The 24,728-nt window shown below is 40.9% G+C and overlaps 1 protein-coding gene across 1 annotated transcript in view; it reads left to right on the top strand.

Annotated features, from left to right (window-relative positions):
- Positions 1 to 24,385, top strand: part of GABRA3 (gamma-aminobutyric acid type A receptor subunit alpha3) — a 153,135-nt gene extending 128,750 nt beyond the window's left edge. Inside the window, exons 7-9 of the mRNA XM_022561118.2 lie at positions 4,833 to 4,985; positions 8,842 to 9,053; positions 23,802 to 24,385. Coding sequence (XP_022416826.2) covers positions 4,833 to 4,985; positions 8,842 to 9,053; positions 23,802 to 24,137 — 701 coding nt within the window. The 3' untranslated portion in view covers positions 24,138 to 24,385. The remainder of the gene's footprint in view (positions 1 to 4,832; positions 4,986 to 8,841; positions 9,054 to 23,801) is intronic.
- Positions 24,386 to 24,728: the final 343 nt, after the last annotated feature.

The following is a 24,728-nucleotide window of genomic DNA, read 5'->3' on the forward strand; positions in this document are numbered from 1 at the left end:
AGAGGGATGGTGAGTGGCAAAGATAGAAGTGAGAAGTTCAGTCATATGGAGGGGGTCCTCTTGGTATGTAGGGTTATGGTTTTTCCAATTAATCTGAGGTTGAGAATGGCTTGTGCATCCACAGAAACACAGTTTGTTGGCCATCTGCACTAAGGCTTCCTATAGGATATTGGCACAAGGGAAATTGCCCTGCTCCGAAAGTGGCTCCCAGTCCAAATTGGGTGGCCTGTTGGGTCTTAGATGGTGACTCCAAACCAGTCCCCTGTGCCACGAGGGTTAACATAGAAACTTCTAATTGATCCCCATAAGTAGGGGAAACAGGGGGCCGTGAATATGTTGGTGGCATGGGGGTTGTCGGAACAACTGCTGTTGCAGTCTGCTCAGCCAGTGGAGGAGCCAGGTTGGCCAGAGGGGGTTTTAAGTTTTGAAATAACATGTCCTCACTCTCACTTTCCCCCTCTCCCTTTTGTAGAATAGGTTTTCCCTTAGTTTTCCTTTCAGACAGCTGTACCATAAGGTGGCAGCTATCTAACTTCTTTCCCTCCTGATTCAATAGCATAAATGCTTCTACATATGGAATCTCATCATTTTTACATGCTCTTTCACAAAACAATTGTAATTGCAAAATTGTATAATATTTAAGTGATCCATTCGAGGGCCATTGCTCTCCTGATCCTAACGTATATTGGGACCACACACTATTACAATAGAATATCATCTCTTCCTTAGTCATAGGCCCATAGCTGTATTTTGGCCATTTATTTAAGATACACCCCAAGGGGCTTTCCTTAGGGACAGATGGAGTATTTCCCATATTTATAAGTTCAAGAATAACAAAACACAAAAAGCACAGGCAAATTCCAATACCAAAGGCACAAACAGATTCCATCCTGAATGAACACAAAACAAAAGCAAATGGGGCTTCCGTGGTGGCGCAGTGGTTGAGAGTCCACCTGCTGATGCAGGGGACACGGGTTCATGCCCCAGTCCGGGAAGATCCCACATGCCGCGGAGCGGCTGGGCCCGTGAGCCATGGCCGCTGAGCCTGCGCGTCCGCAGCCTGTGCTCCGCAACGGGAGAGGCCACAACAGTGAGAGGCCCGCATACCACAGAAACAAACAAACAAACAAAAAAGCAAATGAACACAAAACAAAAGCAAATAAATCAGTTCACAAATCAGGTAGAGTCCAACAGCGATTCCCCTCTCCAACAGGGTACCCCAATCAAATGAACAAATTGGCTTGTCCCCTAGAGCAAAAGCCCAAATTGAGAGGGGAAAATGTTCCCTGTTGTATACACCAGAGTGACTTACCCTACTATATGGAGCCCATCGGCTTCCAAATGTTGGTTCCTTGCTCCAACTGCCAAGCGCTGGGGCAGCCGGTGCCACTTCAGGGAATTATGAAGGGAAGATCCTCAGGACAAGTGGACCCAGCAGCTGCTAGGGCCTTACCTGAAAATTCCCCAACCTTGGCTGGCTGGCCACAAGCAGAAAAGCTCCTGGCTAGCTTTGCCAAAAATTTGTTACCAAGCCCAAGCTCATTCTGCTTGCCACACAACAGGCCAATAAATCAGATCAGTTGTTGGAGCAAGGAATAACAACCAGTGGTTGAGTGGGACCACTAACGGTAGTTTGTTGACAGTTGATTGCTAACGGTTGCTTGCTTGGGGGAGGAGCCCACTGTGACACCAACCAATGGCTGAGCGGGGCTGCTCTAGCTCATACCTGCCCCGCCCCTATTACAGTCTCTGCCTCTGTCATCACACATCTCCCTGTGTCTCTCTCTTCTTTTGAAAAGAGAGCATCAGTCATAGTGTATTAGGTCCCATCCTACTCCAGTATGACCTCATCTTAACTAGTTATATCTGCAACAAGCCTCTTTCTAAAGAAGGTCACATTTTGAGGTATTCAGGGTTACGAATTCACCATATCTTTCCAGGAGACATAGTTCAACCATAACAAGTAGGAAGCCCAGGCAGAAAATATACATTGGGGCATTATCAAAATTGAAGATATTATTTAAAGATACAGGCCTGGATAAGAATGCCAAGGGAGTGAGACAGAAAAGAGTACTGAGTCATGACAATCTCAAATGTTGAGAATTTAAAGGAACAAGCAAGGGAGATTGGACAGGTCATGATGTAGGAGGGAAACCAGAAGAGCAACATGGCCTAGGAGTTTGGTGAAGAGATTCATTCCAGGAGGATGGAGTGCTCAATATGTAAAATGCTTCTGACAAATCCAGCATAATTTTATAATTAACTGATAATTAACTATTGGATTACAGAGTTGATGGGAGGGTATAAAGTTAATACTCCAAAAACACTCAAAGTTGTTTGGTATATAGTAAGAGCTTAACACGTGTTCACTCTTATTTTGAAGAGGGGTGATGTAGGCCAGCCCATATTCTGTTATGTGAACTTTAGGTTTTAACCCAATAAATCCATTCAAACAGTAGAGCGTAGTGGTTAGAAAGCATAAGCTGTGGAGCCAACCCATCTGGAGTCGAATTCAGGCTCTCCTACTTACTAGCTGGGTAATCTTCTGCAAATTGCTCAGTCTCTCTTTGCCTCAGTTTATTGACCCATAAATGAGTATAACAATAGTACCGACCTCATAGGGTTATTGTGAAGATTAAATACTTTAAGAATGTTACATAGCAAATGCTATAGAAGAGATTATTTTTAATTATTATTTACATGAGGACATTAATATATTTGAATGAACTCGTGTCAAAATTGCTCTGAGAAAGCTGTGTTGGTACACTGCTAAGCATATATTTTTGTAATGGGGACAGTGCAGGCACACTAATGGTCCCATTCCACCAACAGTCAGTGTCACAGTGGTCCCCACAGTGGCAGTTTCCCTGGGTCATTTTCCTCAGGACTGGCCTCGTTTATGCACTCTCCCCGTTTGCCCCAGCAGTTGCCGCCCAAGGCCTGGAAGAGCAGTGCGCTGCAGCAGCCTCAGGCACACACACACATTGCAGCTTGTCGTCTTGGGTGAGTCTGAGTCTGGGGTGTTTCAGGTCTCCATGCAGGCACACTGACAGGTAGACCAGCAGACCAGTGGAGATGGCAATGTTGTGACTATGAATTTGGGAGACCCTCTGCTGGTGTGAAATGCCAGTTGAAGGTGCTGCGGCTGGAACATTGTGACCTTGTGATAGGGGTGGTCGCTCATCGCATCTGATGTGCAAGGCCCCAGCACAGGCATTGTGGGGGCACCTCTGGCAGCAAGGGGAGGCCAGGAAGCTGGGGTGTTTGCCCTCCCCAAGGTCAGGGAGGACAGGAAATGGCCCTGGAGGAAATAATGCAGCTGCCTGGCCTGCCTGCTCCTACCAAGTCCTCCCTGAGGTGGGGCAGTGCAAGCCTGGACAGACGGGCCGGCCGGGACTACCGCACTAGGATACAGGATTTGACACGCTCTCCAAATGGTCCCTCCACGCCAGTACAGGGGACATTTGGTGCCCAGGCCCGGGGCCCAAGATGCCGGCCTCTGCCCACCCACATGCCAGACATCTGTTACTGGATGGTGTGAAGCCCTCAGCTCAGCTGCTGTCCATGCCCCTGCAGTGCCCTCCTAGGATGTAACAAGGGCAGGGCAGGTGTGCAGTGGTTAGCATGAGACCCTTGCCACGGGGTTCAGAGGGCCCACTCAGACAACAGTCAGCTCACAGGGGTCCTCGAGTCAGAGAGTGTGGTGAGAGTGTGGATGGCGGCCCTCTCCCCAGGCCCTCCAGGCGTTCTGGCCTCAGGGCGGTGGGTGAGCTGGGGGGCCTGGCAGGTAAGCTGGGGGGCCTGGGGACAGGCTGAGGGCTGTGTCCCACAGAGCTCCAGAGCCCCCTCTACCACTGCCCACTGGCCAGGCTCAGGCCTTGAAGCAGCAGTGAACCTCTCCCCCATCCCCACCTCAGCAACATAATGGTGGTGGCAGTCTCCATTCGTCACAGTCCATGGAAGCGTCAGATTCTCTCCAGTTTAAATAAAAGCCTGAGGACCAGCTGGGTCCTGGGCACCTGGCTCTGTCAGTGATGATGGCTGGGCAGGGTCTGGGGACCTGGCCCTGCAGGCACCACCAGCTGAGACCTGCCTTTTCAGCTGGGCCTGGGCACTGGTGGGAGAACCCAGACTGGGTGCTGGATGAACATTCCCAGACAGGGTGACCGGCCTGCAGAGTGCCCCCTCCTCTTAGCTAGGACCTGACCTCGGAGCCTTGGAACCTTGAACAAGTAAATTGAGCAGTAATGACATTGCTTTGCTTATGGGATTTGTTAAAAGCTGCAAGGAGGCATGGAGACCAAAATAAATGCTTCCCCTTCCTTTTCTTGTCAGAACAGAGAATAACATTTATTTTGGTGGAGGTTTACAGGAACATCATGACCTGACCATGACCTGATCTCAAGAACAAAGGATCTGACACCAAGAAGTTTGCAACAACTAACCACATCCCTCCCTCACCTTTCCTATAAAAGGGCTTTGTGGAAAACTTTTGGGGAGTTTGGGGTTTTTAAGGCGTGAGCCTCCCATCTCCTTGCATGGCCCTGCAATAATCCTTTCTCTGCTCCAGACTCCGATGTGTTTCAGTATTGTTTGGCGTTACTGTGCATTGGGCACACAGACTTGCGTTTGGTAACATTTTCACCAAAAAATAAAAAAAACCACCTCTATACTACTTCATGATTATTAAAGAGATCTGGTTACATGTACCTGAGAGGTGCTGCAATGTCTTGTTTTGAGTATAAGGTTAAGGAGCTTTGTGAACTGAATTGGGGCCCACCTTGATCCAGCAATGTTTATTTGGCTGCATAATGTCTAATTTTACTCTCCAGGAGAATATGTCGTCATGACAACCCACTTCCATCTCAAGCGAAAAATTGGCTACTTTGTGATCCAGACCTACTTGCCATGTATCATGACTGTCATTCTGTCACAAGTGTCTTTCTGGCTCAACAGAGAGTCTGTCCCTGCCCGCACGGTCTTTGGTGAGTGTTGTTTTATGGAGAATGTGGCAGGGGCAGGGGTGAGGAAGGTGGAAGAACCATTACTGGAGTGAATGTGAGGAACACCTGAGCCCAGCATTAGTAACTAAGTCACTGGATCTTGGTGTTTCTAGCAACTGAATTCTTTAAAGGCAGTGGTAATAAGAGTGTTGGAGTATTAAGATTTACTGAAATGTTTCCTGTCTCAGTCAGGTTTGCTTCAGGAGCTGGAGAGGGATGGAGCCTTCAGTGAAAAGGAGAGGAAATTAGTGGGCAGAGCTGGAGAAAGTGAAGGGTGGGAAACTAAGCTGACAACAGAGAAGTAGATTGGGGCTTTCTTATGACCCTTTTTTTTTTATAGGACCATCTGACTTTGCTGCTTCTCCTCTAGCCTTTTGAAAGTATGAATTATCTGATATTCAGTAAGAGCTATACAGAGTTTGAAGGTTTTTAAAATAGTACTTACAATTAGAGAAATTTTCTTCAATAGGAATTTATTGTTGTCTAGGAAGAGATTTGCATGTCATTAGCACTTTTGCCTGGGGGACTTAAAGCACATAAAACATTTTCTGCCTGTTTTTCCCACTCTAAGATTGTTTTTTAGGAGATAAACATTAATTAACTCTTTTAATCTACTAAACTGTCTCCATATACTTGGATACACTGAGTACTCACAAAGAAGACTTTTCTACCGATATTTCCTACTGATATCCTGAAGCTTTACTGTGTAGTTAGAGAGTAAATGATGTTGTTTCAGAAAGAAGAAGCATTTTAGGTCAGGTAGAAGAGAAGACAGTAGTGGAGGAAGAGAAATAATAACCTGTAAAGTAAGAAAAAAGAAAAAAAATTAGAAGGGTGTGATATCATGGAAGTCAAGAGAGGTGAGTGTTTCAAGAAGAAGGGAATAATCCTCTGGGGTGAATTCTGTGTGTTTAGGTAAAATGCAGATAAAAACTGTTGGGTATCATGATATGCTTGGTTGCTAGTGATTTGAAAAGAGCAGTTCTAGTGGAGTTGGGGGAGCAGAATCTATATAGGAGTAGATTAAATATGCCCAGTTTTCGGAAATATTACAAACTAGATACTCTGAAAAATCTTCCTCTACAAAATCCTAAGAAAAGCAGATAAAATATAGAAAACACTCTTTTTTAATATCTGAACTCATAAGAAATGAAAGAAAATACTCAGTGGCCCAAATGGAAGAAGGAAGTGAAAACTGGAATGTTAATCACATGAGCTTATACTGTTGTAGCAGGAAAATGGATGGATAGATGGACTACTAGTCTTGGTAGATAAGAATTTGAGTTTTAAGGTTACACAAGAAAGACTTTTAGCCTGAGTGAAATTAAGGGTTAGAACTAGGACTGTCGTAGGCTTAATAATGGCCCCCAATGATACCCATGTCCTAATCTCTGGAATTTGTGAATGTTAGCTTATAGGGCAAGAAGGACTCTACAGATCTGAACTAAGTTAAGGATTTTGAGATTGGGAGAATATCTTGCATTATCTCAAGCAACTTTAGTTGAGTGGGACAGACATTCATTATCAAAGAAGCATATTAGACTTTTAGAAGTGCTCAAAGGAAGTGAGGAGGGCAGTCACAAAAAGACTTTGTAGAAGAGTCTTGAAAGAGAAGCACTGGGTGGCAGGCCTGGACCTCTTTTAAAATGCCAAACCTCTTTGTCCATCCATGAAGTGCACCAAATGCTTGATTGAGGGTCCTACGAGCTCTGACTAGCTAAGAGCTCTTCACAAGATGACAGTTTTAATTAAGCCTTAGAGACTAGAGTTCTAAACATCTCTACTGAGATATGGCACATAAATACTTGTGTTGCAATATAGTTCCCTCCATCCATGCTTTGGCACTGCTATAAATGTGCGAGTGTGGACAATTGCATTTGCTGATAACCATAAATGAGATAATTTGTTTCTTCTGTGAATCACTTCTTGCTCAGTGTTATCAGAGGGTTACTGAGCCTTAGATCCATTCTCAGAATTTACCAGGCTACAAATTCAGATAGTTTGTTATGAGGTGCTAGCTGTATGGCTAATTCCTGACAGGGCTTAAAATGTGTTTTTTCTAACTCTCTGCCTAGTTTGTGCAAAGGTGCTCCTTTAGAATCTGTCTGCTGAAACTGTATTAAGTCTTTTCCAGTCTGGATTTCCATTTATATAGTAAATATGTAAGTAAGGTACTCAAGGAATCAAGATATGAAAGGAGGGTCCAGAGGCTGCAGCACACATGGCTGTCTCTCTGGGTAGAGTTAATAGTTAATAGGCCATATCTGCTTGCTTATCTGTGTAACATCTCTCACCCCATTACGATTACCTTCCATGCCCTACTTGACCCAGGCTCATGAGGGTCACATTCCCCGTCTTCTTGAGGAATCAGAAAGAGGTTCTGACAATTCCTTCTTCCTCAATTCTGGATGATTTTGGGTACACAACTGCACCATCAAAATTCTGGGAGAGACAGTAGGGAATATTCATAGATGGGGAGAAAAAGGCAAGGAGAGATTAAAGAAATTGCTCAGGATACAAAGCAAGTAAGTGGCAGAACTGAGGACTTCCTGCTTCTAGTGTAGATATTCAAGACTAGAATACTCTTGCTAACAATTATAAAATTACTATTGTTAAAATGTGATTATAATTAGACTACTATAATTAATTATATAATTATGGCAATACTATTGTTAATAACAAGAGTAAAAATAAAAGCGATGTTAATTATAGAAGCTGCTATTTATTGAGTGAGTACTCTGTGCCAGATATTGTGCTGTGGGCTTTATGAACATCATCTATCTCATTTGATTCCCCGACAAATCTCTGAGTCTGGTATCATCACACACATTTTACATATGACAAAACTTAGAGGGGTAAAACACCTTGTTCAAGGTCATATTACAAGTAAGTGGGATTGCCAGAATTTGAGTCTATTTCAGTTTGACTCTAAAGCTCATATTTTTAACCACAACACTATATAGCTCATATGTATGTCTAATATATGAACAGATTAGAAATAAATTTTTAATAGAATTTAAAAGTGAATAAAAGAAAGCCTTAAATTTAGGTTAATAAACACCACCAAGAAAAAGAATCAATCCATTTAAAAGCAAGCTGTGGTTTGGCAAAAACTCGTAAGAAACAGATGTTAGAATAGTTTTAGTTGTTCACAAATTCAATAGGACCTAGACTGTGATGCAGCTGAAGAACAATTTTCCACAATAGTTTGTTGTGTTATTAGGAGAATAGTGTCCACAATAAGGGAAATGAAACTCCTACTAAGCTCAGACCATGTCCTGAGTCTTGGGCTCAGTTCTGGTCTGTTCAGAAGATAACTACCAGAATGGGGAAGGAAGAGAAATGAAAGAAGGAACTGGCCATGTTCTGGAGATGAACAGACACACAAGGAACTATGGCCACCCTCTCCAACTCTCTGAAGTCCTATCCCAGAAATGAAGAAGTAGACTTTTCTTTCTTGTGTCGCCAGAGAGAGCTCTGAGCTCACTCAGTGTGTCAGGAGTTAGAGAAAGGCAGGTTTCAGTTCATAAGGTAGATTTTTCTAATTAGAAAGCTCTCTTACAATGAAATAGGTTACCTACTTTTCAATGGAAATGTTTAAGCAGAGGTTAGAGGACAACTTTTAAGTGCTATACTGGAGATTCCTATTCCTGTGATAATTGGGATGGGGTGGTTACTAGGCAGAACCATTCTGTTTTGACATTCTCTGGTTTTTACTTTAAAGGGGCCATTTTGGGTGGGGTGTAGCTCCTCCTTTCAAGCAGGAAGTTGGTGATATCATCAGATATGCTCTAAATGTCTTTCACTGGCAACTGGTTCTCATTTTCTTTCTCCCCAGGTGTCACCACTGTTCTCACCATGACCACCTTGAGTATCAGTGCCAGAAACTCCTTACCTAAAGTGGCATATGCGACGGCCATGGATTGGTTCATAGCCGTCTGTTATGCCTTTGTATTTTCTGCGCTGATTGAATTTGCCACTGTCAACTACTTCACAAAGCGGAGTTGGGCTTGGGAAGGCAAGAAGGTGCCAGAGGCCCTGGAAATGAAGGTAAGATACAGGAAGGGTGGGGGCTGGGAAGCACTCCCTGAGAGAACTGTATTGGAACCAGGAGTGGGCAGCCTGCAGCCTGTGGGAACTGGCCAGGGCTGTGTGCTATTCACTGGGGTCATCAATCCAATTCTCAACTGGAGTGCTTCTTGGCAGTGTGGAGTGTTTGCTGGGGGCAAAGAAAAGAGGGTAGGTATCATGGAGGGCTGATGTCTTGTGGTGAGGGATCAAACATAAGTGTGATACTGCTGAACCCAAGGGGAACCTGTTGTACCCAGAAGAGTGGACTTTATCTTCAACCCAGAAAACAGTCTCTAGGGACACTTCTGCCCCTCACTTTTCCAGTATGTTCCCATTACCATCAAACAAAAGTGATCATCATTCCTTCTATGTCTTTGCTTATTTTTTACTCTCTACCTGGAATGTTCTTTTCTTATTTTCCTGCCTGATAAAGACCTGCTTAGTCTTTAAGACCCAGATGAAGTGCTATTTTCTCCATAGAATATTTCCAGAGTCATGCAGATACCTTTAGCTTTTCTTGGGGTGGGGGGAGGGTGCTCATGATATTAAGAGCATTTATTTGTATTAGAGTTATTTGTCTGCTTCCTCACTAGACTGAACTTCTTGGGGGCAGGGGCTTGTCTGCATTCTTTCTAACTAGCTAGTATCCTTGCACAGCATCTGACTCAGTAAAAGCTGAATAAATGTTAATTGGATTAGTGGATGGGAAGGAAGAAAAAAGAGAGAAAAAATGCCAGTAAACCACCTGGAATTGGTAAAAATAAAAACATGGATACAGTGAAATCAAGATTGTTGTCCTTGGCTGCTTTAAAAGAGCTCAGATCTCTAGCTCTAGATGAAGACTAACCCAAGATGCTAAAAAGAACTGGCAGATATGGTCCCAGAACCATTCTAGTACTCTTTGAAGAATCATGGAGAAGAGAAAACATAATGAAGACTTTTCAAACCGGAGGAATAGATTCCATAGAATATAGACTGGTGAGTTGGAAAAATTTTAGAATAGATTTTAACTATTTATTTAGATAGAATTTATTAACTCCTTGCTATAAATTATGAAGAAATAACCGGTCCCTGTCATCTCCCAACTTTTATTTGTTATACTACTTTTTCTGCATTGTCAAGTTTTATAGCATTTACATGCTTTTATGCAGCCGTAATTTCTATAGTTGCTTAGTCATAGTTTTATATTTACATAGGCTCTTTTCTCATAATAGTCCTTTTATCCATTTTTTTGTTCATTGCTTAGTTATCTCAAGGCTGTCCTCTGGAAGTTTCTTTAAGAAGGGTTCATGGGAACCATATTTCTTACCATCTTACATGTGTAAAATTATCTGTCAATTGTGTTTATACTTAAATTATATTTGGGCTGTTGTACAATTTGTGGGTCACATTCTCTTTCTCTGATGTCCACATAGACATTGGCTGCTATATTCGGTTCTAGCACTGAATGTTGGTGTGAAGAAATTTAAAACCTGCCTGAGAATCTCTCACATAATGGGGGAGGGGTGATTTTATGGCCTAGAAACCCATATGAATGTGCCTTTTATTTACAAATACCAGTTACTTTACAAGGATTTTTTTTTTTTTTTTGTGGTACGTGGGCCTCTCGCTGTTGTGGCCTCTCCCGTTGTGGAGCACAGGCTCCACACGCACAGGCTCAGTGGCCATAGCTCATGGGCCCAGCTGCTCCGCGGCATGTGGGATCTTCCCAGACCGGGACACGAACCCGTGTCCCCTGCATCGGCAGGTGGACGCTCAACCACTGCACCACCAGGGAAGCCCTACAAGGATATATCTTGATCTATCTTTATGAATTTTTCCTAGGACAGCATGTTGCCCTTTAAGCCTATGGATTCACAAGTGTCTTTGTTTCAGGAAAGCTTTACTGAAACATATCTTTGATCTGTTATCTTCCTAGAAGCGCAGATTATGCATATAATAGAACTTTGTCCTCCATATCTACCATTTTTCTCTAGTAATTTGTAACTGTTATTTTCCATTTCATTTTTCTTATTTTTCTCAAGTGTGTCTTCCATGTCTCTGAACATTTTCACCCATGCCTATTCTCCTTCATTTCTATAGCAGTATTATTTTTCCTTGTATTCATTTTATGATTTCTGCTGACTTAGCTTTTCATGTATTCTATGTTTGTTTTGTGTGTTGTTACACAGTCCTTTATTGGTTATTTCTTCTCCTTGTAACATATTTTGCATCAATACCATATTATTGTTTTTCAATTGTTACTTGAAGTTGTATTAGAGGAGTTCTTTACTAGCACTGCTATGTGTGAAAGTATCATTTTGGGGAGGGACTGAGAGAATGAGTAGGATGGTAATGAGTAGTTGAGAGTATGTAGTTGAAAGTGAGTAGTTTGACCATGATCTGTTATCTATATAAATTCTTACAAATAACTCACAAGAAAGTCCTCTATGTATGGTGTAGTGTGTGTGTGTGTGTGTGTGTGAGAGAGAGAGAGAGAGAGTGTGTGCACGCGCATATGTGTAGTATCATATCCTCTAATTTTTCCAGTCTCTACCTCCTCTCTACTCTGTGGTGGTCAAACAGTATTCCAGGATGTTCTCACTACCAGCCTTAAAACCATTTTGTTTCAAAACAAGGGTCATTTGTTTTCTCACTCAGGTCCTGCCACCCACCTTTTAGGACTCTATTCTTGGCCTGAAATCCAGAACAGTAGGCATCCTCAGTGTCTTCTTCATCCTGATACAATTTTTAGTGCATTTGTGTCTTCTTCACCCTGATACAATTTTTACTGCATTTGGGAGCCCTTACTTTTTGGGATGAGAAAATGCTTTCAATTTTCATCAAAGGTAGAGTTTTGGTTTCTATATCTCATTTTTCTTATAATTTTGATTGGTTACAGAGAAGAAAAGGGAGCAAAGATGTCCTTACTCTGACATATTAAACTGAAAAGTCCCTAGAATATATTATTAAACAGATGTTTTAAGAGCAGTTAGCACTAACTATTGATAGCCAGTCTGAGTTCACTAAGAAGAAATTATGCCAAACTAACCTTAAGAAAATTCATGAAAAGACATCTGACTAACTTTTTAAAATTATGTCTTCATGAAGAAGAAACCACAGTAGAAAAAATAATACAATTATGCTGATGTAGTTGGTTGACCAACTGAAGTCAAATATAATTCATTGATGGAGGGTCATCAACCTGAATGGACATTCCTGTGATAAGCCACAGGGCTTTGTCCTTGACCCTTCCCTCTTAAATGCTGTCATCTGTGACTTAAATGAAGATATAGAATGTAGGAGATTCAAATTTGTAAACTGGCATTAATGAAGAGGAGTATCTTCTGAATTAGAATCAAACAGAATTTCTGAAGTTTGAAAGAACAGGCTGAAATCAACAGATTAACATTTTATTTTCTTTTTAAATTTTTTTATGGGAGCATAATTGCTTTACAATGTTGTGTTAGTTTCTGCTGTACAATGAAGTGAATCAGCCACATGTATACATATATGCCCTCCCTCTTGGACCTCCCTCCCACTCAACCCCCCATCCCACCCATCTTGGTCATCACAGAGCACCAAGCTGAGCTTCCTGCGCTTTATAGTAGGTTCCGATTAGCTAACTATTTTATACGTGGTAGTGTATATATTCTTACACATAGATTCTAAAAAAGTTAGTTCTAGGATAAAAAAACTTAACAAAAATTGTATATTATAAATAAGATGCTGGGATATAGGAAAATGGCAAATTTAATATAAGGAATCCATGTGGTATAACTCTTGAGAAGCCAAAGTTTGTTTGAGTCTGAGTTAGAAGTTACCTAGACCAAGTGAGATGATAAGCCCCTTTTATTCTGTACAGGTTGGACCATGTTTAAAATATGCTGTTCCAGTTTGGTTACTACAGTGGAGAAGGGACAAATGCATTAAGGGGATGGTGATTGCTAATTTCAGATATCTGAAAGGCAGTCATGGATACCTTGTGAAAAATATGGTAGACTTTTTTTTGTGACTGGGAAGAGATGCAGTGGTGGTTTGAAGGTACAGAGAGCACTAGAATAGATTAAGAAACTGTAAATGTAGATGTCAAAGATGATAACTGTTTCTCTAATTCCAAGGAGTACTGAAAATGAAAAAAAGAGAACAAAAAGAATGATCTAAAAGTCTTCTGCAAAGATGGTGATCTCAGTCGTCCTCCTTAGTCCCTCTCCATGGTCAATCTATTTAAGTTATTGAAAGGATGTTGATTATGAGATTTGAAAAAAAAACAATGGAATGTGTAAAAATGGATCTCTAATGTGAGGGTGCTGTGCTTTGTCTACACTGCTACAATATGAATGAACTAACAGTGAGAACCACTGACCCACAGGACAAAAGAATGAAGTGCATTAAAAGTAAAAATAGTGAAATTTAATCATAACTTATTCTGCTTTTTTCCTTCTTTAAAGAGACATATTAAACCTTATTTGCCTCACAAAGCTAGAATGGGTGAGCACAAAACTGTTTAAAACTAATAAAAATGATTCAAAAATCTATTTCTGATCTGTACTATGATCAAGGATTAGATAAAATGTGAGGGGAAAGATAAAGGAAAGGAAAAGAAGGGGTAGGTAGGAACAAAAATTCATTTTCAAATGAAGACAAATGACTAACGACTACCTTATAATAGCACTCTGCAAAATAGATGAACTCTGGGCTTCTGAGGAACAACTACATGTTTTATCACTGCTTCCTTTAAAAATTCCATTAAAATGAGGGTAAAGAAATAAAATAGGTTTAAACCGACAAGTACCAGGAGATCTGGAGAAGGATTTCAGTCAGACAAGAGACTGTAATGCATTTTTCAAGAAAAATGAATGGGGAAAGGGAGAATAAGAACTGATTTATCAAGCTGGAGTAAGATAGAACCCCAGAGAAACTCAGTATTCAAGGTGCTTGGTACAGCAGACAGTAAATCATGGGGCTGCAATTAGGGGGATTGGCTAAAAGTCTGTGTACAAAGTAGTCAAGACCCCAGAGCCTGCCCAACATGTAAAATGTCTACAGCCAGATGTATACTTTCCTGAAGAACAGCAGAAGCTTCTCTTCTAAAGAAGCTGAATGTCTCCAGGGAAAAGACTTCTACATAGTGACATTTTGGAGTACCCCATAAAATGACCTCCTTCCAAATAATCTTCTTAAATCATAGTTTGCAAATCAGCAAGCCCAGCTCAGGTACACTGAGCATACAGACATCTTTTATGTTGACAAATAAAACTGGAATACCAAGGATTACCAAAGTGAAATTTTCAACGTGAAAAAGAAAAGATTAAAGAAAACAAAAACAAAACTCATCTTGGCAGGAACAGAGATAATTCAGGGAATTAAAGAGAATTTAAGAAAAACAAAAGTAAATTTTATCTTATAGTTGTAAATATATACATAAAATAAGAATAGGATGCTAATATAAAAGGAAATCAGAGAATAAAGAAGAGCTTTTGAAATGAAAAATAACTGCCAAAATAAAAATTTCAATAGAAAGGTGGGAAAGTAAACTGAAGAGAATCTCCCTACAAGTAGGGTAAAAAGGAAATAAATGGAGAATGTAAAAGAAAAGGTTAAGGGGCTTAGAGATGAATCCAGAAAATTCATCCAACTCAGAAGCTGCAGAATGAGTGAACAGAGAAATGAGAGCAAAGGAAATTAACAAAGAACAAGACATCTTTACAAATGGAAAGATATAAGCATCCAGATTGAAACTGTCCCCATAGGCCCACGTAAAGTGATATCATCTTGCAATTTTAGAAAACCAGGGATAAATGATAGTCTAAAGAGATTCTAGAAAGACAGTAAATGTTATCTACAAAGAAATGATTAGCAGAATGGCATCAGACTTCTCAGCTACATTGGATGCTGAAAGACAGTGGAGCTGTAAACCCTAAATCTGAGGATTTGAATCCTATGCCTAGCCGAAGTATCACTTAAGTGGAAAGGTAGAGTAGTTATTTTCAGACCTGCAGGAACTCAGAAATGTCACTTCCCATGCATTCCACCTTAGGAAAATACTGGAGGATATGTTCTACTAAAACAAGAGAATAGAACAAAAAAGGGAACGACATTGGATCCAGAGAAGAGGGTACCCTACAGAGGAGATAGATGAAGGGAATACGTAAGATGAAATCTATGCAGCAAGCACACCTGGAGAGGAACCAGTGCAGTTTGTAGCAAGAGGTTAGAGGTATTTATATAGTCATTTATAATGATATGATTGATTATTGATTGAACTAAAAATATTGTTATAATTGTATTGGAAGATGGAGGAAGGGTTGCATAAGTGAGGTAAATCATTATCATGAAAAGATGAATGGTTATGTGCAAAACAGATAGCAGTATAAGCATATTATTTAGAAATATATAAATAACTGTTAGAAGTATCAGCTAAGAGAATTAAAAATAATTATGAATTGCTGGACAAGGTTGGGATACATGGGGATAAGGCTTTCCTGGTTTTCATTATAAGTCTTTACATTTATTTCTTTTTAACTAGGTGCATTATTACCTTGATTCAATTTTTTGAAAATTAAGAATAATCAAAGCAAATTAAGATGAAGAAATAAACCTCTACTTTTAAAAAGAAGACAGTTATTATTCTTAGAACTGCTTTTAAAGTATTCATAAGTTCTTACCTAAATTTTGGAAACACAGTAATTCTTATGCTTTTTTTCTTATTTTCAGGTAAGTATATTTGAATGCTCTAGAATAATATTTTATCTTATTTTACATTAGAGAAAATGCTCAACTTCCATCCATAGTTTGGAAAAGTTTAGTTTCTTATCATTAATGACTTTTAAAAATTTGTCTGATATGAGAATTGCTACTCCAGCTTTCTTTTGATTTCCATTTGCATGGAGTATCTTTTTCCATCCCCTCACTTTCAGTCTGTATGTATCCCTAGGTCTGAAGTGGGTCTCTTGTAGACAGAATATATATGGGTCTTGCTTTTGTATCCATTTAGCCAGTCTATGTCTTTTGGTTGGAGCATTTAATCCATTTACATTTAAGGTAATTATTGATATGTATGTTCCTATTACCATTTTCTTAATTGTTTTGGGTTTGTTATTGTAGGTCTTTTCCTTCTCTTGTGTTTCCTGCCTAGAGAAGTTCCTTTAGCATATGTTGTAAAGCTGGTTTGGTGGTGCTGAATTCTCTTAGCTTCTGCTTGTCTGTAAAGGTTTTAATTTCTCTGTCAAGTCTGAATGAGATCCTTGCTGGGTAGAGTAATTTTGGTTGTAGGTTTTTCCCTTTCATCACTTTAAATATGTCCTGCCACTCCCTTCTGTCTTGCAGAGTTTCTGCTGAAAGATCAGCTGTTAACCTTATGGGGATTCCCTTGTATGTTATTTGTTGTTTTTCCCTTGCTGCTTTTAATATTTTTTCTTGTATTTAATTTTTGATAGTTTGATTAATATGTGTCTTGGCATGTTTCTCCTTGGATTTATCCTGCATGGGACTCTCTGCACTTCCTGGACTTGATTGACTATTTCCTTTCCCATATTAGGGAAGTTTTCAACTATAATCTCTTCAAATATTTTCTCAGTCCCTTTCTTTTTCTCTTCTTCTTCTGGGACCTCTATAATTCGAATGTTTGTGTATTTAATATTTTCCCGGTAAGTGAGAAAGAGAAAAACAAATACCGCATGCTAACACATATATATGGAATCTAAAAAAAAAAAGGTTCTGAAGAACCTATGGGCAGGACAGGAATAAAGATGCAGACGTAGAGAATGGACTTGAGGACACGGGGGGGGGAAGGGTAATCTCGGATGAACTGAGAGAGTGGCATAGACTTATAAATACTACCAAATGTAAAATAGATAGCTAGTGGGAAGCAGCCACATAGCACAGGGAAATCAGCTCCGTGCTTTGTGACCACCTAGAGGGGTGGGATAGGGAGCGTCGGAGGGACGGAGATGCAAGAGGGAAGAGATATGGGAACACATGTATATGTATAGCTGATTCACTTTGTTATAAAGCAGAAACCAACACACCATTGTAAAGCAATTATACTCCAATAAAGGTGTTAAAAAAATTGGGGGCATTCCTGTAAAAATAGCCACAAATTGAGTCACCACTTGATATTTTCCCTCTGGGGTGAATGATATTCACTGTGGGTTAACTTGTATTCATAAACTGGTGGCCTTCCCACCCTTTTCTTAAGTAGGTGTAAATGCCCTGACAACAGTCATACTCTATCCCTGGTGAATCAATTGAAACAGAAACAAACAGGTGGATCAGCCAAGATGGCATAGTAGAAAGACCCTGAGCTCAACTCCGCTCATGGACACACCAAAATCACAACTATTTGCAGAAAAATCATTGATGAAAAAGACTGGAATGTACCAGAAAAGATCTTCTACAACTAATGTATGAAGAAGGAACCAAACAAGATGGATAGGAGAGGTGGAGTCGCAATATAGGCAAGTTCCATAAACCCAGGTGGACAATCCACAAACAGGAGGATAAGTACCATTGCAGAGGTTCTCCCCAAGGAGAGAGGGGTCTGACCCTATGTTGGGCTCCATAGCCTGTGGGTCATATACTGGGAAACGAGCCCCCAGAGCATTTGGCTTTGAAGACCAGCAGGGCTCATTCTCGAGAGTCCCAGAGAGCTGTGGGAAGTAGAAACTGTACTCTTAAAGGGCGCACACAAACTCTCACATGCTCCGGGATCCAGGGCAGAAGCAGTAATAGGAGCCTGGGTCAGAGCTACCTGCTGATCTGGAGAGTCTCCCAGAGAGGTAGGAGGCAACTGCAGCTCACCCTGGGGACACAGACACTGGTGGCAGCCATTTGGGGAGCTGATTCTACTATGAGGACACTGGTGCTGGTAAGCACCATTGTGAAATCCTCCCTCTAGCTTATAAGCCTCAGGACCCATCCCTGCCTGTAGGCAAAAGTGCTGAGACACCTCATGCCAAGCAACTAACCGGGCATGGGCACAGCCCCACCCACCAACAGACAGGCTGCCTTAAGACCCCCTGAGCCCACAGCTGCCCCTGGACATGGCCCTGTCCACCAGAGGGCACAGGATCTGCCCCACAAACCAGTGTGCAGGCACCAGACCCGGGACCCCCAGCGACCTCCAGCCAGAGACCCTGGGACCCAGCTTCACCTGCCAGTGGGCAGGCACCAGCCTCAGAACCCCCCAGGCTCTGGCCTCACTCTCCAGTGAGCCTGCTCTAGCCCTGGGACCAGCCTCACCCACCAGCAGACAAAAACAATTAACAAAATGGTAATAAGAACATACATATCAATAATTACTTTAAATGTAAATGGACTAAATGATACAATCAAAAGAGACAGAGTAGCTGAATGGATAAAAAAACAAGACCCATATGTATGCTGCCTACAGGAGACACACTTCAGATCTAAAGACACACACACAGACTGAGGGGATGGAAAAAAAGTATTCCATGCAAATGGAAGTGAAAAGAAAGCCAGTGTAGCAATACTTATATCAGACAAAATAGACTTTAATAAAGACAGATAGAGGAGATGAGGAAGGATATTACATAATGATCAAGGGATCAATCCATAAAGAAGATATAATAATTGTAAATATATATATGCACCCAACATAGGAGCACCTAAATACATAAAGCAAATATTAACAGACATAGAGGGAGAAATTGACAGTAACACAATAATAGTAGGGGACTTTAACACCCCACTTACATCAACAGGCAGATCATCCAGACAGAAAATTAATAGGGAAACACTGGCCTTAAATGACACATTAGACCAGATGGACTTAATTGATATTTATAAGTCATTTCATCTGAAAGCAACAGAATATACATTCTTTTCAAGTGCACATGGGACATTTTCCAGGAGGGATAACATGCTAGGCCACAAAACAAGCCTCTGTAAATTTAGGAAAATTGAAATCATATCAAGCATCTTTTCTGACCGTAACACCATGTGAGCAGGAACCAACCACACACACACAAAAAAAAACTGCAAAACACACAAACATATGGAGGCTAAAATATATGCTACTAAACAACCAATGAATCACTGAAGAAATCAAAGAGGAAATTTAAAAATACCTGGAGACAAATGAAAATGAAATCAGAGTGATCCAAAATCTTTGGGATACAGCAGAAGCAGTTCTAAGAGGGATGTTTATAGTAATACAAGCTTACCTCAGGAAACAAGAAAAATCTCAAATAAAGAACCTAATCTTACATTTAAAGGAGCTAGAAAAAGAAGAACAAACAAAACCCTAAGTTAGTAGCAGGAAGGAAATCATAAAGATCCGAGCAAAAGTAGATGAAATAGAGACTAATAAAACAATAGAAAAGATCAATGAAACTAAAAGTTGGTTCTTCGAAGAGATAAACAAAATTGATAAACCATAGATAGTATCTGAGTCTCATCCGCTCTTTCCTTAGCTGTGATCTGGCCCCAGGTACCTCCCCACATATGCTCTGGATATCTCCCACCCTCTCAGTAAACTGGTGCCAGTGATTACTTCTCTTCCACCTGCATTTTCTCCCCTTTCTATTGGCTTACTGACCTCTTCCTGATCCAGCATGCTCCCTTCCTCTTTTGAATTCACTTGACTCAGCATTTGTGCCTTTCTGTGTACTTCTTATGTTCTCCCTTATATTTTAGTTCTCTCTTATTTTAATTACTGTTCCTCATTAGACAGCCTAAAATTTACCATCTTAACCAATTTTAATAAGTAGGTTCACAATGTACAACCAACTTCCAGAACTTTTTCATCTTGCAAAACTGAAACTCTGTCCCCATGAAACCAGAAATTCCCATTCTCCCCTCCAGTCTCCCCCTGGCAACCACCATTCTACTTTCTGTCTCTATGAATCTGACTTCTCTCAGTACCTCATATAAGTGGGATCACAGTATTTGTCTTTTTGTGACTGGCTTATTTCATGTAGCATAACGTCCTTAAGGTTCATTCATGTAACCTGTGTCAGAATTTCCTTCCTTTTTAAGGCTGAATAATATCCCACTGTATGGATGGACTTTCATTGCATTCATCTTTTGGCTATTGAGAATTATGCTGCTATGAACATGGGTGTACAAGTATCTCTTTAAGACCTTGCTTTCAATTTGCAGGGTATATACCCCAAAGTGGAATTGCTGGGTCATATTTTAATTCTATTTTTAACTTTTTGAGGATCTGACATACCATTTTTCATAGCAGCTGTACCATTTTACATTCCCAACAGTAAACAAGGGTTCAAATTTCTCCATATCCTTGTCTACACTTGTTATTTTCTTTTTTTATTTTATTGCTCTTATTGTTGATAGTAGGCACCCTAATGGGCGTAAGGTGGTATCTCACTGTGGGTTTGATTTGCATTTCCCTTATGACCAGTGATATTAAGGATCTTTTCACATGCTTATTAGCCAATTCTATATCTTCTTTGGAGAAGAAGATGTTTGAAGTCTATTCAAGTCCTTTGCCATTTAAAAAATTGGGTTGTTTGCATTTAAAAATTGGGTCTTTGTCTGATTTGTCTTTGAATCCAACATAGCATATATTCCATTACTTTGCCCCACTTCTGAAAACTGGGGTTCAGGAAAGCTGGATGAATGTTACAGGGTTAACACAGAGTCACAGGACCATATCTGCATATACTCTGAGGTCCTGGTGGTCTCAGGTACATTCAGGGCTTCAACTAACTCTCTAATTAGCACTTCTGGAAATAATAAACATGAGTGCCATCTGAGAAAAACTCATGAGTTGGACATGCATTGATCCATAAAAGTTTTCATTACCTCATTCCAAAATCCACATGAGGTGGCCTTCTAGATAGAAAAGTGTCCTTGTCCTCAGGTCAAAATGCTTGGAGGAATTTGGAAGAGTCAATTTCATTTTGGTGGTATGGGAATTACTCCAGGATGAACTATAGAGATATGCTGTCTGTATAGGAGAGGTCAAGACTCAGGAGGAAAAAACTAGAAATCACATCAAGAATCTTTATTTGGGGGGTCATTTTTCATTCTGTAAACATCTATCATGTAGCTAAGAGCCTGGCATTGGCTAAGGAGGTAAGAACAGAATTGCATCTTGGTCAAAGTTAAGTCACTAGTTTGTATCTATCAAATTCCAGGGCATAGAGAATTATTAGAAAACTAGATGCAGAAATGGGAATTATTAACCATTAATCTCTGCCTCCTGCTTCTGTCTTCTCAGCACTACAACTTTGGCTTTGATTTCCCTTCTTTGACAATTTAGGTAAAAATTATAGTGGCTGATTAAAATGTGCCATGATGGAAAGGGCAAGGGAAATTAAAAGGTAATTTTCTTTTATTACTTAAAAAATCTGCGATTAAGTCAACTGCTGCTTCTCCACCTATAGAACACAAAGTGCCTACAGAGCTAAATAAAGTGTTTGCTGTTCAGAATGATTATTTCAGAGACTTGGTTGTAACCAGCTAATAAGATGACTAAATGAAATAATATATGTGAGTGTGAAAGCTTCTAGCAAAGTCAGGGTAGTGGTTTTTTTCTTTCCATTTTTTCCTTTTTTTCTTGTGTACCCATGAAAAAAAAGAGATTACTAAGCAAATTAATAAGTAAGCAGGCAAACAAGCGAAGTGCTCCTTTATTTAATAGCAGAGGCATTTAGCAGCAGGACTGTATTCACAATGAATTTGCTAATTATAAATGAGTCCCATGCAGTATTTAAAGCATTTACGCAGTTCTTAGAAGCCTTAGAGTTCTGTCCCCCTCCACTTGTAGCAATGTGACTACAATCCTCAAGGAGAAAGAACAGTATTGCTTTTTAAATGTCCATTAGTCAGACTGCTCATTTACTTAAACCAGCACCCTCTTTTTTGTTCCCCTTCCCCTCCCTGATGAAAACCCTGAAGCCAGCACAGGCAGGCCTTTACCATGCACACTGTCATCCAACTACAGCAAACTACTTGTCATCCCTCAAATAAGCAGTGCCTTTGGCCTGTGCACTGGCCTTTGCTACATCTTCATCTGGTGAGCTCCTGCTCATCTTTTGCAACCCAGCTCACCATCCTCATTGCCTTCTCTGAGCCACCTTTTCCAGCACCTGTAGGTACTTTGTCCCTCCCTCTACTGAATTCCCATCACACTTTGTTCATATCTCTTAGAACTCTTATCACATTATATGGCAATGATGTGTTCACAAGGCTGTCTCCCTCGCTGGACTGTAAACTCCCAGAAAACAGGGACTGAACTTTTAACCTTCCTACGTATCCCTAAACACCTAGCATAGTTCTTGGCCCAGTAAATATTCAGTAAATATTGGGCAGAAGTTATTATTAGGATCAGGAAGATAAATGGCAGTGTGGTCTAAAGAAAAAAAAACGATCAAAATGGTGGGAACTCTGAAGTAAAGAAGTAAAGAAATAGAAATAGATTAGGAGAAAGGGGGTCAGTAAGAGAGGGTGGGAGTAGAGAAACCTAGGAAGGAAACAAGTAGGAAGTAAAGAAGTAAAACAGATGATGGGAAGCAAAGTAACATTAAGGGAACAATGTGAGGTGTGTGAAATCAGGGCAACATAATTAGTTGTCACTTTTTGTCAAATACTCCTGGGTATTTTTGAAGCTCATCTAGCTCCACTTTTCCCTAGAAACAAAGAGAGATGGAAGGAAGAAAAGGCCAGAGAGGGAAGTGAGGCAACAAACACTATGAGCTCAGCACTCAGACTATGACCTCAGCCACTGTCTTTGTCCTCCCCTGTTCCTCAGCCTCTCAGCCTCTCTCTTCTGATCCAGGCCTGAGCTTTGTCTTCTTTTCTCTTTTCTACATGGAAGGTCCATGTATACACAAGTCATATATATGAGAACAAGTGGGAACATGTATCTATGTTTGTTTACCACTGAGTTTTTTTATAATCTGGAAAAAGAAAACAAAGTGTCGTGTCATAGCAAGCCCCCAGCATCCCTGCCTTTGTTGTGTCAGAGGGAAGCATTTGCATAACTCCCTGGGGAGGCTGTGGCTCCTGCCTGCAGCCTTGCAAGAGTGGACATTTACAGTGCATGAAGGGTGAGATACTGTTATAATGATGCATGTAAACATGCTATAGTATTTATGTGTCTTTAAGACGAAATGACTTTCAGACTCACCAAGCTCTCTTCCTCACAGGAGATGTGCCACTTGATGGTTGAAGCCTTTTGGAGTTATGTCTCGGGTAACCAAAAAGTGTCTCATACTTATAGAAAGCAGTACAGTGCAGCCCTGGATAAAAGTTGAGAGCCCAGGTGGCTAGTGTGGGCTCTGCCACTCAGTCTGAGGCTGAGTTTTCTCATCTGTCAAATGGGAGTAATCTCACACACTTACCTCACATGATTACTGTGAGGATCAAATCACATTATTGTACAGGACCCTACATGTGACCAAGATTTCAGTTTTCCAGTTATTTATGCCACCAATTTTTAATCTGACCCTCTCAACAACCCTGAAAAATATTTTGATCCTCATTTTACGGAAGAAGAAACTAAAGCTCTAAGAGAAGTGACTTGGCCAAAGCCACATAGCTAGTAAACCAGGATGTTGCAAATTTTCTGTTTTCAAACTCATGTTCAATTATCCCCAGACACAAACCTGGCTACTCAGTGCTATTGGCTTCATAGCCCCTCTTTCCTAACTTCCCTCATGGCGCCTCCTCCCCACAGCCTCTGAAGGTGTTCTGTATAATGGATTAATTAGCTTTTGTTTTGTTCCCCCCCTCTCCCCTACTTTTTCTGGCCCCTAGAAGAAAACACCAGCAGTCCCGACAAAGAAAACCAGCACCACCTTCAACATCGTGGGGACCACCTATCCCATCAACCTGGCCAAGGACACTGAGTTCTCCACCATCTCCAAGGGCGCTGCTCCTAGTGCCTCCTCAACCCCGACAATCATTGCTTCACCCAAGACCACCTACGTGCAGGATATCCCAACTGAGACCAAGACCTACAACAGTGTCAGCAAGGTTGACAAAATTTCCCGCATCATTTTTCCTGTGCTCTTCGCCATTTTCAATCTGGTTTATTGGGCCACATATGTCAACCGGGAGTCAGCTATCAAGGGCATGATCCGCAAACAGTAGATATTGGCGGTGCCGCAACCAGAGCACTGTATACCCTAGGAAGTGTCCATGCACCCAAACCCCAGGGCTCCCCTTCATGTGTTTCAGGATTCTTCTTTTTTAACCTTCTTACCAAGCCATGACTCTCAATTAATATTTATGAATCTCAATGAAGAAACAATAACAACAGAAAAAATTACTTTTCCCCATTGCTGAGTATATCCTCATTGGAGCCAAACACTGCCATTTGTCCAGTTGCTCATCTTAATCTGCCAGTCTCCCTCAGCTGAGGGCACAGCATGTATTTTATTGCACTCTGCCCACTAAAGAAAGAACAGGAGACTCTATGGCCTTTAGTGAGAGCCTTGGGTATTTGAAAGTTCCAGACTAAGGATGATTGTTGACTGGTCCAGATCAGATGATTCTGACTCACTAGGGAGCCAGGCTGTGTCCCATGTGGTCCTGCCTGCCACCTCCCCTGCCCACAGCAGGGCCCACTAGGCATAAGTACTGATAACAAAGGCAGGAGCCAGTGCTAATCTCTGAACATGGCCCACAACCCCTTTATTGGCTTGGAGGTTAGTGTGGACAGTTAAGGCTTACCACTGTCTA

Source organism: Delphinapterus leucas, chromosome X (assembly GCF_059928025.1).
Source record: "Delphinapterus leucas isolate spDelLeu-1000000601 "Yukka" chromosome X, BTC_Dleu_Yukka2, whole genome shotgun sequence".
NCBI lineage: Eukaryota > Metazoa > Chordata > Mammalia > Artiodactyla > Monodontidae > Delphinapterus > Delphinapterus leucas.